General features: G+C 39.7%; 2 protein-coding genes across 17 annotated transcripts in view; one reads left to right on the top strand and one right to left on the bottom strand.

Annotated features, from left to right (window-relative positions):
- Positions 1-4,608, bottom strand: part of LOC125637362 (uncharacterized) — a 101,434-nt gene extending 96,826 nt beyond the window's left edge. For all 7 annotated transcript variants that reach the window (XR_007356914.2, XR_012668595.1, XR_012668596.1 and 4 more), the window contains exon 1: positions 4,476-4,608. The gene's annotated coding sequence lies outside the window, so the exon portion shown is untranslated. The remainder of the gene's footprint in view (positions 1-4,475) is intronic.
- Positions 1-14,817, top strand: part of TJP2 (tight junction protein 2) — a 94,529-nt gene extending 79,712 nt beyond the window's left edge. For 9 of the 10 annotated variants that reach the window (XM_048851728.2, XM_048851725.2, XM_048851726.2 and 6 more), the window contains 12 exons: positions 1,109-1,217; positions 2,292-2,502; positions 4,599-4,786; positions 6,172-6,267; positions 6,383-6,462; positions 8,465-8,675; positions 9,129-9,229; positions 9,650-9,862; positions 10,230-10,340; positions 11,440-11,775; positions 12,317-12,402; positions 13,891-14,817. In XM_048851728.2, coding sequence (XP_048707685.2) covers positions 1,109-1,217; positions 2,292-2,502; positions 4,599-4,786; positions 6,172-6,267; positions 6,383-6,462; positions 8,465-8,675; positions 9,129-9,229; positions 9,650-9,862; positions 10,230-10,340; positions 11,440-11,775; positions 12,317-12,402; positions 13,891-14,056 — 1,908 coding nt within the window. In that variant the 3' untranslated portion in view covers positions 14,057-14,817. The remainder of the gene's footprint in view (positions 1-1,108; positions 1,218-2,291; positions 2,503-4,598; positions 4,787-6,171; positions 6,268-6,382; positions 6,463-8,464; positions 8,676-9,128; positions 9,230-9,649; positions 9,863-10,229; positions 10,341-11,439; positions 11,776-12,316; positions 12,403-13,890) is intronic. The other variant, XM_048851727.2, reaches the window with a different exon arrangement.
- The last annotated feature ends 1,404 nt before the right edge of the window (positions 14,818-16,221 follow it).

The raw sequence follows: 16,221 nt of genomic DNA, 5'->3' as shown, positions 1-16,221 counted from the left end.
AGTATCTTCCCCTCTCTCCCACCCATCATTTAGCTTTTGTCCCTCTATGACCTGATTATTTTCTCCCTTCCTTTACTCACATTTTAGTGAATAAAAGGTGATAGATGTTATTTTATCAAAACTCCTTAGGTTTCCCTTGTTGTTTTTGTTGTTTTTCTACCCAAAAAATCTCTTCTGAGACTGTGGCTCTCCTCTTTCTGTCTATCATGTCCTCCTCCTGAGTTTTCTCTCCTGTCTAAATCAGTTGGGCCTGATCCCAAAGCCCTCTGAAGTCAATAAAGATTCTAACTGATTTCCATGGGGTCCGTCTCAGTCCCATAGTCCCCTGCTTCTCATGTTTTCATTTCTCCAACTGCTTGCTGGCCTGAACAGGTTTTGAAATAATTCCTTTTCTGAAGCACTGATTCTCCTTCCCTGTCTCATTTTTCTCTCTCAGCTTTCCTTCTGCAAATAGACCCTGACTGGCCCAAAGACCTTGCACTGGGAGCCACTGCACTCCAGTACAGCTCTTCCCTTAGCGCCTCAGAGTTGGTCCAAGGGAGTGAACATCACTTCTATGTCCAGATAAACAGCCGAGACACACATGGAAAAGGGGGTAGGGTGAGTGCAGTTGAGAGGCAACCACAGAAAGATGTGCTCACAACGCTAGGTGACCAGGATGCTGGATGATATTGAAACTAGGGTACAATCCTGTGATGAATTATAACCATCTGGAGCATACCAGTGCATCAGATTACTTGAAGTTCCTTGATTACTTAGCACAACAGTATACTTAGAATATGTGGGATTTTAACTACAGAACAGCATAATATGTGGAAACAGATATATCCTTACCTGGAAATGGACCTTTTCTTATGTGCCCTGGCCATCTGTGCCCATGTTCAGGCATTTTGTAGCCCTTCACAGAGTGCCCTCAACATCAGGGTACTTTCAGAATGTCACTCGTAGTTATAGGTAATCCATCTTCTACATACCTATAATGTCCATTGGCATAAACCAATGAACCTCTGTATTGATGATATATTTTTTTTTAAACCATAATAAAACAGCCTTTTCCTTTCCTCTTTTAGGGCTTTATTACACTAATAAAATATTTCTTGTGCATCAGGTAAACATGCAGGATTTTAGAGGCATTGTGCGGGAGGATGCTGTTCTCTACCTGTTAGAAATTCCCAAAGGAGAAACTGTGACCATTTTGGCTCAGAGCAAATATGAAGGTAGGCACCTGGTACCAAAAGTGTGACAATGTTTGTTATGACTCAGTGTGACAGGCACTGAAAAGAACAGTAGGCCTTTCAACTCAGCTGTGTTTTGCTGGGGACATCACAAATGCTCTTTCTCATACTCGGTTTTCAAAACACTTTTTAATTGCCCTCATTTTAAGTATTGTAGAAAATTATTGCTTTTGTGTCCAGCTGACTCCCACCCTGGACATGTGGAGGAGGAGAGGTGGGCTGGCTGCTTCACCATTCAGCTGGTCAAAGAAGAGCCCTGCTCCTCTACTCATCCACCCAGCCTGTAATAAGCACCTCTTGCTAGCTCTGAACCTCTGCCATTTAGTTCTTGTCCCCCATACCCAGTCGCTTCTACCTTCAGCAGCCAAGATGCTGCTCCTTGCTGCCTTCCCCTTCAGTCATGGGATCTGTAGGGGGATTGTTGTCAGATGTCAGCAATACAGGGCTTTTATTCATGAGGCAATAAGGAGCAAATACAAATGTTTGCTTGTTTGATTTTAGATATAACCGTGTGTGTGTACTAGAACACTTAGTAATGTACACAATATTTTAAAATTGGAAATATAGGGAGAGCTGAGAAAGCTGACAGGGCTGCATGAGGAATCTGAGTTCAAATATCCAGTTCTCTGTGCTGGCAGTGGTTGGGAATGCTATGGATGCAAACCCCGAGGCAGGAAAAACAGTTTTGTGTTGCTCTGCAGTGCAGCGCACCTCTCGCTTCCATTGGCTGACTGAACCAATGATGTTGACAAGTTCCAGAGTGAATCAGATGGAATGAAGAGCAGAGGTGGAGGACCTTTTAGGAAATAAAAGGGTGGGCAGGCATAAGGAACATGCCAGTTCACCTTTTCTTTCCCACGCTGGGGGTGAAGGGAAGAAATTTCAAAGTTTTGTGACTAGAATAACAGCTTAATCTCTCCTTCACTAACCTTACACTATTTAAGGTAGTAGGCTTGAAGAGCAGGTGAGTAAAACACCACCCACAGCAACTATGTCAGAGCAAGGTATGGGACATCTATTTAGCAAAGTTAAACTAAATGATGTCTTCTCTTCCAGTGTATAGAGACATAATGGCCTGTGGCAGAGGAGATTCATTTTTTATAAGGAGTCACTTTGAATGTGAGAAGGAATCTCCACAGAGTTTAGCATTCACCAGAGGGGAGATCTTCCGAGTAGTTGATACACTGTACGACGGCAAACTGGGTAACTGGCTGGCTGTGAGAATTGGAAATGAACTGGAAAAGGGCATCATTCCAAATAAAAGCAGGTACATTGATTTCCCACCTGCCCACCCAATGTTTAAAATAAGAGATTCTCACCCTATTCACCATTCACATAACCCATTTGGGAGAGGAAGGAGGGGAAAAGAACATGGACACCGTCCATCCCTCAAGCGATCACATTCATAACAATAGTGTATGTGTAAAATTAACTTTTAAAACTGTGGAATTAGTCGGTAACAGCTGAGCAAAGATGGCCTTGTAGCGAAGATACTGCACTCAGACCTGTGAGATCTGGGTTCTAATCCCAGTTCTGCTGTAGACTTCCTGTGAGATCTTGGACTAGGCGTGTACTCTTTCAATGCCTTAGTTCTCCATCTGAAAAATAGGAATAATACTTTCCTACCTCAAATGAGAGAGGAGAGGGTAAGATAAATGAATTAGCATATGTGAGGCACTCGGGAATTACAGTGATGAGTTGTCATAAATATAAAGGGAACCTTCCTGTATACAGTACTATAAAATCCCTCCTGGCCAGAGGCACAAAATCCTTTTACCTGTAAAGGGTTAAGAAGCTCAGGTAACCTGGTTGGTACCTGACCAAAAGGACCAATAAGGGGACAAGATACTTTCAAATCTCGGGGGGGGGGCGGGGGGGTGGGTTTCGTCTGTCTGTTCTGTGTATGCTTGCCGGACACAGATCAAGGAAGCAAGCAATCCACCTCCATTAGAATTAGTAAGTACTAGCAAGGGAATGTGTTAGTTTATTTTTGTTTTGGCTTGTAATTTTCTCTGTGCTGAGAGGAAGGTGTATTCCTGGTTTTCTTTTTGTAACTTTAAAGTTTGGCCCAGAGGGAAATCCTCTGTGTTTTTGAATCTGATTGCCCCGTAAGATTATCTTCCATTCTAATTTTACAGAGGTGCTTCTTTTACTTTTTTCTTTCTAATAAAGTTCTGTTTCTTTTAGAATCTGTTTTTTGTTTTGTTTGTTTTGGTGTCCTAAAAAAACCCCAAGGTTGGTCTGTGCTCATCTTGTTTATTCTCAAGCCTCCCCAGGAAAGGGGGTGTCGGGGCTTGGGGGGATATTATGGGGGAGTAGGAACTCCAAGTGATCCTTTCCCTGAGTTTGTCTAAATCACTTAGTGGTGGCAGCGTTATCTAATCCAAGGTACAAGGGAGAATTTGTGCCTTGGGGAGTTTTTCACCTAAGCTGCTGGAAATAAGCTTAGGGGGTCTTTCATGCAGGTCTGTACCCTAGAGTTCAGAGTGGGGAGGGAACCCTGACATGAGTGCTCTGGAAAAAGCCTCTGATACTTTTCTGTATAGCTACATGTTCTTAGGGAAAGTGTGTTTTCATGTCTTGACAATTTTAATTGTATTCTTGGAAGTACTGAGGGTGACTGAACTGTTGTGGGAAGTTTTTGGCTAAATTTGCTTTTACAAACTCCAGTTAATTCAGACAGATTTTTTAAATGTGCTTGGTTATCTGGTGTGCTTTTAATGAAGAATTGCAGAGTGCAGCAAAGTCATATCTAAGTGATATTTCTTTCAATATAGTCGCAGTTTTATTTTAAGAAAAAATCTTCAATTCTCCTATACAAAAGTTCCTAAAGTTATATGACTTTACAGTGTACTTCCATGATGTCCTGCTTGGTTTTCCTTTCCTATGTGGTGCACCTTAGTCTATTCTTTTTTATACTGAACTGACTAAGGGGGCTTTACCTTTTGGACTCAATTTAAGATATCTGAGGAAGAGATGATGGAGAGCGGGAGGTGGTCTTTAAGCAATTTGCCCATCATTTCATGATGGGTTGCTTCCTCTCTTTCCATCTCCACATACATCACCTTTTCCTTGAGCAGCTACTTGGCATACATTATGTTTGTCATTTGCCTTAGCAGCCAGAGGATTGATTCATGCACAATAAACCTTGCAGTTGAGGCAAGTCAGAGCATCTCTCTGATATTAATTTTGTCTGCTTCAAGGCAAGAATCCCTGGATACCCTTCCACAGATTGCCTACCTGCCGAGTTATCCATTGTAGTTACAAATTCATATCCTGGATTCTGCTGAGGTTCTTCCTTTAGTATGGCATGTTTTTCCTTTGATTGCATTTTTCAAATGGATTCCATGCTGTTCCTTTCAGAGCTGAGCAGATGGCCAGTGTTCAGAATGCCCAAAGAGATGGCTCGAGTGACAGGGCAGATTTCTGGAGAATGCGTGGCCAACGATCTGGAATGAAAAAGAATCTGAGAAAGAGTCGTGAAGATCTGACAGCGATTGCATCTGTTAGCACAAAGTTCCCGGCCTATGAGCGAGTTCTGCTGCGAGAGGGTGAGTGGAACTTTACAGAACTGAGCACCTATTCACATCTTGCTGTTATTGCCCAAGTGTTACTGTCATTTATGTGGCAACTTAATAAGTGTCGCCACCCGTCTTGGGTTCTAGGCTAAATGAAAAGTATAACAGAAAACGGTAACATGCTAATCTCCTGGTCAAGATTCTAACTTCTGAGCACTGTTTTCTCTAAGCTGTGCGCATGTGTGTGCGCACAGATCCTAAACCCCACGCACACGGCAAAAATTTGCACAGAAGCACAACAGTTTGCACAGAAGAAATTTTTTGCGCACACAGCCTGTCAAAAATTTGAGGGAACATTGCTTCTCAATGCAGCTGTTCTCTGCTCTAAAAAGTGTCACTGCAAACACTGCTTCTTGGAAGTCCATGCTTGTCTCTTCTTCACTTCCTCATCAAATTTGTTCACCTCACAAGTAAAGAGATGTTTTGGTATTTTTTGGCCAGCCTTGCAAACATAACCTAGGATATGAAAATCTAGCTGTGTTCTTTCTGGCTCATTCATAGACACCTGTAATAATGATTCTTTAGGGCAAATGCAACCCTCAGTTACACTGGTGTAATCCCATTGCCTTTATTAATAGAGTTGCCTGGATGTAACAGAGGGAAGAATTTTTGTCCCTGTAATAATTCTCCTGATGTTACATGAGTCAGGATAGTTTCCATTCTCCTGTGTTATGTTGGTTCTACTGGGCTAAGAGGAATAAAAAGTAGTAAAAACACTTTCAGGGGACACGGAGCACAATATGGCCCTCTCCCACTGGCTTACAAGGACCATTATGTTACTTGCATTGGCCTCAGAATAAGAACATTCTCTCCACTCTTTGCCACTGTAAAGTGCTCTGACCCTGCAAATGCTTAAGCATGTTTGTAACTTTAATCATCAGAGTAGTCTCACTGCATTTAGTGTGGCTTCGAGAGCTTGTAGTTTACTGCAGGGCAGACTAGGGAAATTGTACTATACATCCTCAAATGGCAGAGTCCGCTCAGCTGTTCTTGATTCTGAATAATGAGAAGGACTATCTACGTGTTTCTTATTTCCATTCTTCTCCCTTCCAACTTTTTATAAGTGTGGGTGGGGGAAACAACCCTCTCATTTTTCCCCATTGGTAAGTCATACATGAATTCCCTTCACATTAGGAAAGGTCCTGCATGAATCACTGGGAACCAAAAGATAGGAGGGGAGGGGTGAGTGGGTGTGTGTGGGGGTGTGTGTGTAAAATGTATAATATGGAGCTTACAGATACTTCCAGGATATTAGTCTTAAAGATTAAATTGAGCTTTTTCTGCATGTTTGTTTCAATATGTATTGCCATGGTTATTTTATATGTAAAGACCTTCTGTCTAAATATTTTTTTCTTCAGCTGGTTTTAAGAGACCTGTGGTGATATTTGGCCCCATTGCAGATCTAGCGATGGAAAAGCTGTCAAATGACTTCCCTGATCTGTATCAAACTGCCAGTAAGTCATTCATTACTTTTTCTTCAGCAGTTTGGCTCTTCAGCATTGAATTTTGGGGGAAGGGTAATTTGAACACCCATTTCACAACTGGAAAAACCATCTGTTGTCCTTGCAGAGACGGAACCCAAAGATGCAGGTTCAGAGAAGTTAACTGGTGTGGTGCGTTTGAACACTGTGAGGCAAATTATTGAGCAGGTAAAGTATTTCTGTTTGAAAAACATTTGCTATCGGAAGCAGACTTTGTTTGTTTATTTATTTTGTTCCTAAAAACTTGGAGAAAGAATTCTAACATATTAATATGCAAGAAAATAAATGTGTTAATGTGCATTTGAAATAAAGGCAGAACTGTGGGGAAACTGGATCACCATTCTTACTTGATCCTTGTTTTTCTCATTTCAGTAATTTCCTGTGAATATGTACTTCAGAGACAACATTAGAGAGGAGCCTACTTATGTTAGCCATGAATTTGGCCCTGTATTAATCCAATTAAAATGTTCAGATTTTTAAAAAAGCTATTTGTGGACTTGCCTAAGTTTAAACCACACCAGGATCCAGTGCTTGAACAGAGCTGGAATGTTCCAGAATGTCATCCTGGCTCTACTGTATGTATAGGGTACATCTACACTGCAAGTGAAGTGTAATTGTAGAGCAGGTAGGCATGTTCACACTAGCTTTAACCTAGCTAGAATGGGTAACAAGAGTAGTGAAGATGTGACGGCCCCAGTACAAACCTGCTGAGGACTCTGGTTATGTACGTGAGTTGCTAGTCCAGGCTGAAGTCTGTGCCGCCACATGTTCGCAACTGTTGTTAGCCATGCCAACTGAATTAAAGCTAAAGGTGGGTATACAATACACTTCGTTTGTGGTGGAGACATACCCTATAACTGCCAGGGCCACCTTTACCTTCATCCTAAGCTCCAACTGCAGTCGTGTCCATTAAAAAGTCAATATTTGACAATAGTTACTACCTATGTATTTGAAATAGGAAATAGCTATGGTAACTGTGTGAAATGTCAGCAAATGCTGACTTTTTAAAGATTACCACTGGAACTCCAAAGTCCAAGGATGGCAACCAGGAAGCCTGAGGGAGAGAGAACCTGTGTAGGCAAAAGAAATATGTGCCGAGGTGAAAACATGACCCCATTGAAGTCTATGGCAAAACTCCCATTGACTTAAGTGGGGCCAGAATTTCACCCGAGAAGCCTTTCCCAGAGTGTAGTTTGCATGGGATGAGGCCTGCGGAGGATATTTGCTTTAAGTTTTGGCAGTATAGTAGGAGGCTGTAACCAGTGGGAAGTGTGAGCTGTGTCCTGGCTATTCACGCCACATGAATAGCAGCCCAAAGACTGGGAAAATAATTGTGGTGAGGGAAGGTGATGAGTGGGCAGGGGCACAGTAAAGAGATAGGCAGGGTGGGAAAAGAAAAGAAAATCTCTATGCAAATAAAAGGAAGATAATGAAAACAAGAGTGAAGGGAATAAAGAAATGGGAAACAAAGTAAGAAAGGTGCACACAATGTCACAGTTAGGATATTTGTATCTGAGTTATAGATTCCAAGGCCAGAAGGGACCACTGTGATAATCTAGACAGACTTCCTGTCTTATGTAGGCCATAGAACTTGCACAAAATATCAGATCTTTTGGATGTTTCTAATCTTGATTTAAAAATGGTCGGTGATGGAAAATCCACCATGACCCTTGGTAAATTATTCCAATGGTTAATTACTCTCATTGTTCAGACTGTATATAAGATAAACATTTTTAATTTATTTAGCTTCAACTTTCAGCCATTGGATCGTGTTATACCTTTCTCTGCTACATTTAATTGCCCAATATTAAATACCATGTTCATATATTGTTTTATTTGAATGTCCAAAAAATGTCGGTGAAAGGAGAGGGGAGGTGCCCATTGTAGTCCCAGCATGTGGTGGGATTTTGGGGAGAGATTTGGGCCCCTTATGGCCCTGGTTGGGAGGGCCATAACTGGCCTTTTTTGTTTTCCCAACTCTTTCGTTTTCCAACTACAGCATTGACTTGGGCCTTGCTGCTAATAAAGGCTCTTTACCAGACAACATTCTGGTTGTGCATTCAAATCTGTAGGCTCTACAGCTTTAGTCATTCTAATAATGTCAGACCATCTGCACCATCTCCCCAGCAGGAGCTTTTCCATTATCTTCATATCTTCTTCTTGTTAACAGAATAAACATGCTTTGTTGGATGTGACTCCTAAAGCGGTGGATCTGTTGAACTATACCCAGTGGTTCCCAATTGTAGTATTCTTCAACCCAGACAGTAAACAGGGTGTGAAAACTATGAGACAAAGGCTAAGTCCCACATCTAACAAGAGTTCCCGGAAACTTTATGATCAAGCAAATAAGCTGAAGAAGACTTGCTCCTATCTTTTTACAGGTAAGCAAGAATCTATTTCTCTTCCGAAAGAGTGGTGGATGTAGGAGGAAGAATGTGTGTGTTTGAGAAACTAAATTAATACTATTCAGAGTAAGAGATCATCTTGTACAGTAACTTGTGGTCTTGTGAAAACCCTTCCTAGACAATTAGGAGTTCACTGTCTTGATATATTTCATTATAAAGAAATGTTCATATTGAACCTTACTACTGTAATAAAACTATTGCTGAAAAAAAGTGGATTATTAAAGGGCTGGCATTTATTCAGCCCTTTTTTTCCCCACAAGCCAACAAAAGTGCAAACATTGTCCTTTAGAAAGTGGTCTAGTAAAAATGACCATATAATTTTCTTGCATTGCCCAAAAGATTGGATAAAGTAGGTGCACTGAGATTTTAGAATGAATAGAAAAAATATATGAAAACACTAATGCATATTTTTTTAAAAAATGTCTACAGCTACCATCAATTTGAATTCAGCCAATGATAGCTGGTACGGGAGCCTCAAAGATGCAATTCAGCAACAGCAAGTTGAAGCAGTATGGGTATCGGAAGGAAAGGTATGTGGTCAAACAGCTCATACTGTACGTGCTAAATTGTTTTTCTGTTCTGGGAATAATTCCCCTTCAGAGTGGTCAGATGGCAACTCATCATCCTAAATACTAAACACATTTGTGTATTGAAAAGTTATACTAATTTGAAATCTTTGCAGTGGGTAACTAAGACAGAAAAATAGTACAGGATAAAAGTTTTTTTTTTTTTTAATAACTTATCACGTTGCTCCTGTTATTAAAACCAAGGCATATAACTGCAGCTAGGGCATACATATTAATTTTTTATTGGAGCTATTTTCATGTTCCTGGAAGATCTAGAATTCTTGCAGTTTCATGTTGTTCTGTTTCTTAGGTGTTGTATACAATAAATGTTACTGCAAACTAAAATGGGGCATGAAGTCAAATCTAATCCTTCCACTTTTATAGATGGAAGGAATGGATGATGACATGGAAGATCGCATGTCATACCTAACAGCTATGGGTGCTGACTACCTGAGCTGTGACAGCCGCTTGATCAGTGACTTGGAAGACACAGATGGAGAAGGAGGTGCATACACGGACAATGAGCTTGATGAGCCATCAGATGAACCAAGTGTTTCCTCTATTAGCCGGTCTTCTGAGCCTGTGCAGCATGAGGAGGTAAAATATTTGGACTGTTGGCAAGACAGTTGACTTCCTGAAATTCATGTGTGTTGTAAAGTGGTAATAGAAAATGTCCCTTGTAATTGGTGCCTGAGAAAAGTATATGATTCCAGCTGCAGCATTATGCTAACTCTAGTACAGAATTATAAAGTCATATTAGTTCTAGCATAAAAATTAAGCTGCTTGCCAAACACTCTAGTTTCATTGATAGTGTCATCTGGAGTGCAGATGTTAACTTTTACAGTGATAGTGGTCATGCCATTGCCAGTAATGTGACTACTGGTAATTGGCCCACAAGGCTAGGGTTAAAACAAGTCAAGAATTATTTGAATATTCTTGTGATTAACTTCTTATATTTTTGTAGAGTATAAGAAAACCCAGCCCAGAACCAAAAGGTCAAATGAGAAGGGCTGGTAGCAGAGAGATACTTAGAGATCCTAGCCCACCTCCAGCATTCAAGCCCGAGCCACCTAAGGTAATTTGTGGAAATCAATTTGAAGATAGAGTTCATCTTTCTAAAGAACCCACTTGGTGCTGTACATCATGGGCTATGTTTCTTCTATTAGGGTAACCCGCTGTTGGAAGCTAAAAAGCAATTTGGGAGGAGGAAGGAAGGGGAATTGACAAAGAGGACTGTGAGCTGTCGGAAGAGCTTTGCAGCTAGTTGGGAAGGGAATTCTTGAGATTTAGAAGTGGTACCATGTGTTTTGTTAGAGGGTTCGGTGACTAGCTGGAAAACTACCCATTTCTCTCCTGATCTCTTCCCAGGGGAATTCCGGCATTCTTGCTCCCTTACCAAGCCCAAAACAAAGATCTTCCTGAATGTCTCACCTGGGGAGAAGTTCAGACACACCTTAAATCATCCCTCCTTTGTAATTTTAATAAGCTCTCTGCTGTGAGCTGGTTCAAAATGGCAGCGGAATGGCAGGAAATCCTCTTGGCTTTTTTATTTTTACCTTTTAAGTAGTAGTGCCAAACTGTGCTCCAGGGTCACTTCAAGAAAGGTGTTGCAGCTATTAATGAAATCCTGTGTTCAACCCTCTGACTTTCTTCATGGACACCAGCATTGGTTTGCGTTGTGCAAAATACACCGACTAGACAGTTAAACGACCATCCTTTCAAATATGCCTTGGCAATAGAGGTTGGGCTGGGTAGCAGTACATGTAAATGAAATGATGATTGCAGAGAGAATAGGCATGTGTCCTGTGTAATAGTTTCAGCTTGGAAGAATATTCTCCTCCATATAATCCAGAAAAACCTCCTGCTGTTTCTTCCTGTTCTTTCTCTTTTTTCCTTCCAGAAATCTTTAAAGAATTAAATAGACTGGTCAGATTTTACTGCTCATTATAACAATGCATACAATGTAAGACTTAATGTGACTAATTGTGTCCCTATTCAAGTCAGTGACCAATATACCTATATACTTAAATACTCAGTGCTCTGATCCCTTATGAACAAAGATGGGCAATACAAAAATGCACAAGCAATATAACCAACTTCAGCATCTTTAGATTAATATTTTCATTTGAAGTTGCTGCTATGTGTAAACTTCAGTGTGTTCTTAATACCTACAGGGTAAACTACAAAACAAAGAGGATGTTTATGACTTTCCCAAGAACTATGAATCCAAATCAAATAGCTCTAGCATTGTCAGCAATGAGACTTCCGCCGTATTATCCAAGGCAGCAGCACCTCCTGTTTCTGTGAAACCTGTGTTTGGGCGTCCTATACTGAAGACATCTCAGCCAGTAGTTCCAGCTGCAGAGGAGGAGGAAAAGGCAGAGGAAGATGTAAATGGACAAGAGAGTGCTCCGAAATCGGTACTGGGGAAAGTTAAAATATTTGAGAAGATGGATCACAAGGCAAGGTTGCAAAGAATACAGGAGCTACAAGAGGCACAGAATGCCAGGGTAGGTAGTAACCTACTTTTTCAGCCTGTCCTATATATTTGTTTAGATATAATAATACAAACACACATTCTGTGCTAAAAGCACCCTCCATGTTGAATTTAAAAAAATAATTGAAAAGAAAAACAGTAGCACATTTCTCCCTTTCCTTCCAATATACCATTATACCAACCAGCAGTCAGCATACACATTAGGAATCAAAATTGCCCTCAACATCACATTATTCCTATAAATATATATATAGTTTTATTTTGGGAAGGAGTAGGTATGGGGGATACGGATATAGAATATGTTCTACTAAGAGGTTTCCTATAGTAGCTACTATAGGTTAATGGCTTTGTTCTTTTTTTATTTCTGTTATTTTGGCAGTACAGTGTTTTACTTTTAAATTAAAAACTATCTCATTGTGGGAGTAAGAAATAAGACCAGTCATCCATTTGTATTTTAGTTCCTTTACAGAGGAACTGAGCTACATTGCTCAGTCTAAGATCTCCTGACTGTATAAACTGAAAGGCATTTTTTTTTCCTTCTGCTCTTTTTAAAGCTGGAAATGGCCCAGAAACACCCAGATATCTATGCTGTCCCAATCAAAACACAGAAGCCAGACCAGAACTGGCCCCAGCCCATGAGGTAAGACAGATCCATTTGAAAATACTCTTCTGGTCTATATTTACTACACTAGCAAGAGCAACCTGATTATGCAGCTTTTACTCATGCAAGTAGTGCCATCAAGCCCTGACACTGCCAAATTTACACGGTGTCAAAGATGAGAAGCTGTAGGGCTGACCTGCCTTGACAGTAGTCGCTTCTGTAAGACTTCCTTTCAGAATCTTTCCTTTATATCTCTTTTTTAGACTGGTCCATACTGCTGCGCTTGAATTACTGAGAGAGAATCACACAGATGTCACATATTACTAAGAGATTCATCAATTCATTTTGTGTCTCATAATTAGATGTACGCACAGGATCACTTGTACTTCAACCCTTCAAAGTTGTCCCTTATGTGTCAGAGATTGGATTGTTGTTGTGCTATACTAATCAATATTTGAAAGTGGTTTCACAACTTTCATGGCTTAGAGTGGGACTTCTTGGGGTATAAGGTAGTACTCAACGTCAGTAAGGGTGGTAAAGTCTGATTTTACTCAGTCCATTATTATATGCATTTTATGGGTGAGGAAAATGGGGTTAAGTTACTTGCCCAATGGGAGACAGTGAGTCAGTACAGAGTCAGGAGAAGAACTATGGGGTGATCTGAAGTTAATGGGAGTGTTTCCATTGAGTCATGGGTTAGTTCCCAGATATCCAGTCTTGGTGCCTTAAACACTTTACTGTGCTTATTCACTAGTATGACTTGGATAGTCGCCCAAGCAAAATTTTGCAACAAACAATTTGAAGTATCTGTTTTGATTTGGAAATCTTCTAGTTCTCTCGCCCTTCTCATTTGTATCTCTTTTGGAGATGGGGAAGGCCTAATGAGTTGTGAGGTTTTTTCTTTTCCTTTTTTTTTTTTTTTTTTTACAGTCAGCTCCTTTGGTGGATTAAAGTATAATCAAATTGGGAAGGCCCCAAAACAGTCACTGCAGCATTTCCTTGATGAATTTATTATTGCAAAGCTATAGGAATTGTAAGCTTATGGCATCTTCGGGTGTGTTTTTAGGGAGGAGTAAAATATTTAGTTTAGCCAAATATGACGATAAAAGAAACAAGCAACTGATAATTTAAAATGAGTATTCATAGGAAGTGTAATTAAATTGGGTAAATCAACACTATTAAACAGCATCGCTGCTTTATTCTAAGTCATTCAGGATCTTAAAAAGCTTCCTCTTGCTAGTGCTCAGTATGGAGTCTAGAATGATACTGCTGAAAATCAGTGAAATCCCCCTCCTTTCCTATGTAGAAAATTATTAACATGTGCTGTGTAGTGCTGTTTATATTCTATATAAATAATTAGCTTTATAATCTATATAACTTTTTTCAAACCACTTAAAAACATAGCATATAATTGGCATGTCCTCATATCTTCGTGAACAGTTTGCAGTTGATTACAGGTTTGTGTTCTTCCACTTTTCAGAACAGAAATTGCTGATATCTTTACTCTCTTGTTTTTTGCTGTGCTAGTTCCAGACCTCCAGAGCCTCAGAAACCCCCTGCCAGGACTTACCTAGAAAATCGAGGAAGTTATGGCAGTGATGCAGAGGAGGAAGACTACCGTCGGCAGGTATCAGACCATTCCAAGCGTGGCTATTACGGACAGCCATCCAGATATAGGGACACAGAATTATAGACTCACTAGCACATACATCTGTAATGCTGTTTTCAGACTCTTTTCCTTCAACAGCCAAAATAGAGCTCTGGTCAGTTATAAAGTTATATTTTTGTTGGAGGTCATAGGATGCTCTACATGAATTTGGACATATCCACACACTAGAACTGGAGGACTTACTTTTTGAGACTATTTGTTTTGAGTATCTAAGAAAAGAAATCACTTTTGCCTGAATGTTGTTGCCTGTTTTATAAGGACCAATACCCATTCAAAAGCTTGTATTAATTCTTGGTATTTTCATAGTTTAATGTTTGTTAAAAATTTTAAACTTTTTTCCTCTCACTTAAAACTGCCTTTTTAGACTGTTCCACTGTTATGAAAATGTGATCAAAGACATAACACTTTTTAATGCAAGAGAACTAAATTCAAAGAAGAACTAACTATAAGTGCCTTTAACAAGAAGTGTCTTAGATTGTTCATATTGATACCTGATACTTGTGCAAAGCCATAATTTACTAAAGGGTGTTTTACTCTGTTGCTTAACTTTTGTATCCATTTCATGGCTATAATTTTCCCAGCATGTTATTTTTCTAAGCTAATAGATCAGTGTACTGCTTTTCATAAATATTGACTGCACAGGGGATAGGTGTGTACCTTTGTAGACTAGCTGGTATGAGGCCAGGAAGGGTTGAAATTGAGAAAATGATGTAGAAATTCAATTAATTATGTCTTTAAATTGATACGGACCACAAAATAATAAATGGATATATTCTAGACAGAAATCTCACCTATCTTTTTTATTTCAAGAAGTAAATATTTTGGTAACGCCTTGTATTTTTATTAACTATTGCATTTAAGGTGCTTGTTTGTTTTACGGCCTAGTCTTGCACTATTGAATTTAGGGGAGGTTTGCTGTTGATGTCATTGGAAGCAGATTTAGCCCCCCATCAGGAGCTTCAGAACACTAAACAAAACCAATCTTCAACATGCTGAATCTGGAAAGAAGATACAGTGCTACAGTGAGACTTTAAATATGTAGCGCTTGAAACTTAGGGCATTTTATTTCTCTCTCTGCTCCACTGGAAAAAAAAATGCTTAGAGGGATAATAGAGAAGTTTCTTGTTCTATAAAATTTTCACTTACCCATAGAAAATGGTCTAATTTAAAACACACCAAAATATAACTTCCATAGTGTTTTGTTAGGCATGGCATTTCACACAGTAGAATTTCACTGCTTTACTAAGGGAATAGATCAAAACAATCTTAGGTGGGTTGTGGAAGAGGGTTTACTATGTAGCTCAAAACTTGAAAGAAAAATAAACCATTGCCAATGGTGAGTTAGTAAACTCTTCTGCTTAATTAAATGCTTCCATTTAAAGATTTGAGCTGGTCTAGGCTTTTATAACAGTCATTGTTCTTGAACACCTTGCATAACTATCAGTTCATTGGTTATAGTCCCTCATGTGATCTAATTTAGTTTAGTCCCCTTTTCATAGGCGGAGAAATCCCATAAATATTAGTGAAGTCATTCTGAGTCTGAAGTCAAAAGGCCTTGGTCCTTTGTTTTATACAGGCTGGGAGACCCCAAAAGTATGTGGCACCATATACATCCCCACACAATAACAGCCCAGCCCTGTTAGTACAGTGTTCTTTAAATTATTTATATATAATTTACAAAAAAATTACATTAAAAGAATGTTAAGGCTGCAAAGTCAAGCACTCAAAAGTTAGCGTATGTCATTTGTGGTTGCCTGTGTAACTTAATTCGCCTCCCCCTTGTGTGTATGTATTATGAGACCACCTTTAATTACATGATTGCATACTATTTTTTCCACAGGACTCCTGCCTTAGTCAGTGCACATGGTGTATAGTGCTCACTGAATGAGTAGTTATTCAATATTTATTTTTATCCTAATCATTCAATGTGTTGCTCCAGGCCTTGTATGACCCTGCCATTTATTTACTTTAATATTGGATTCAGTTTAGTTTTCATTGCCTCAGATTCAGTGTGCTGTGAATCTTGTATGGGTGACCAGTAACTGAGGTGTAGAAGCTAACTGAGGAGCACAGAAGGCCTTCATAGCTGAGTAAGGGTCCATTAAGTCTTTTGGTGCCTAGAAAGATGAGGTAATTTGGTACCCAGAAGATATGAGGGTCACATACCAAGCGGGGAATACATTTCCGCT

Source organism: Caretta caretta, chromosome 5, assembly GCF_965140235.1.
Source record: "Caretta caretta isolate rCarCar2 chromosome 5, rCarCar1.hap1, whole genome shotgun sequence".
Taxonomy (NCBI): Eukaryota; Metazoa; Chordata; order Testudines; family Cheloniidae; genus Caretta; species Caretta caretta.
The sequence above is the reverse complement of the archived record's forward strand: the minus strand, read 5'-3'. Positions and strand labels throughout refer to the sequence as shown.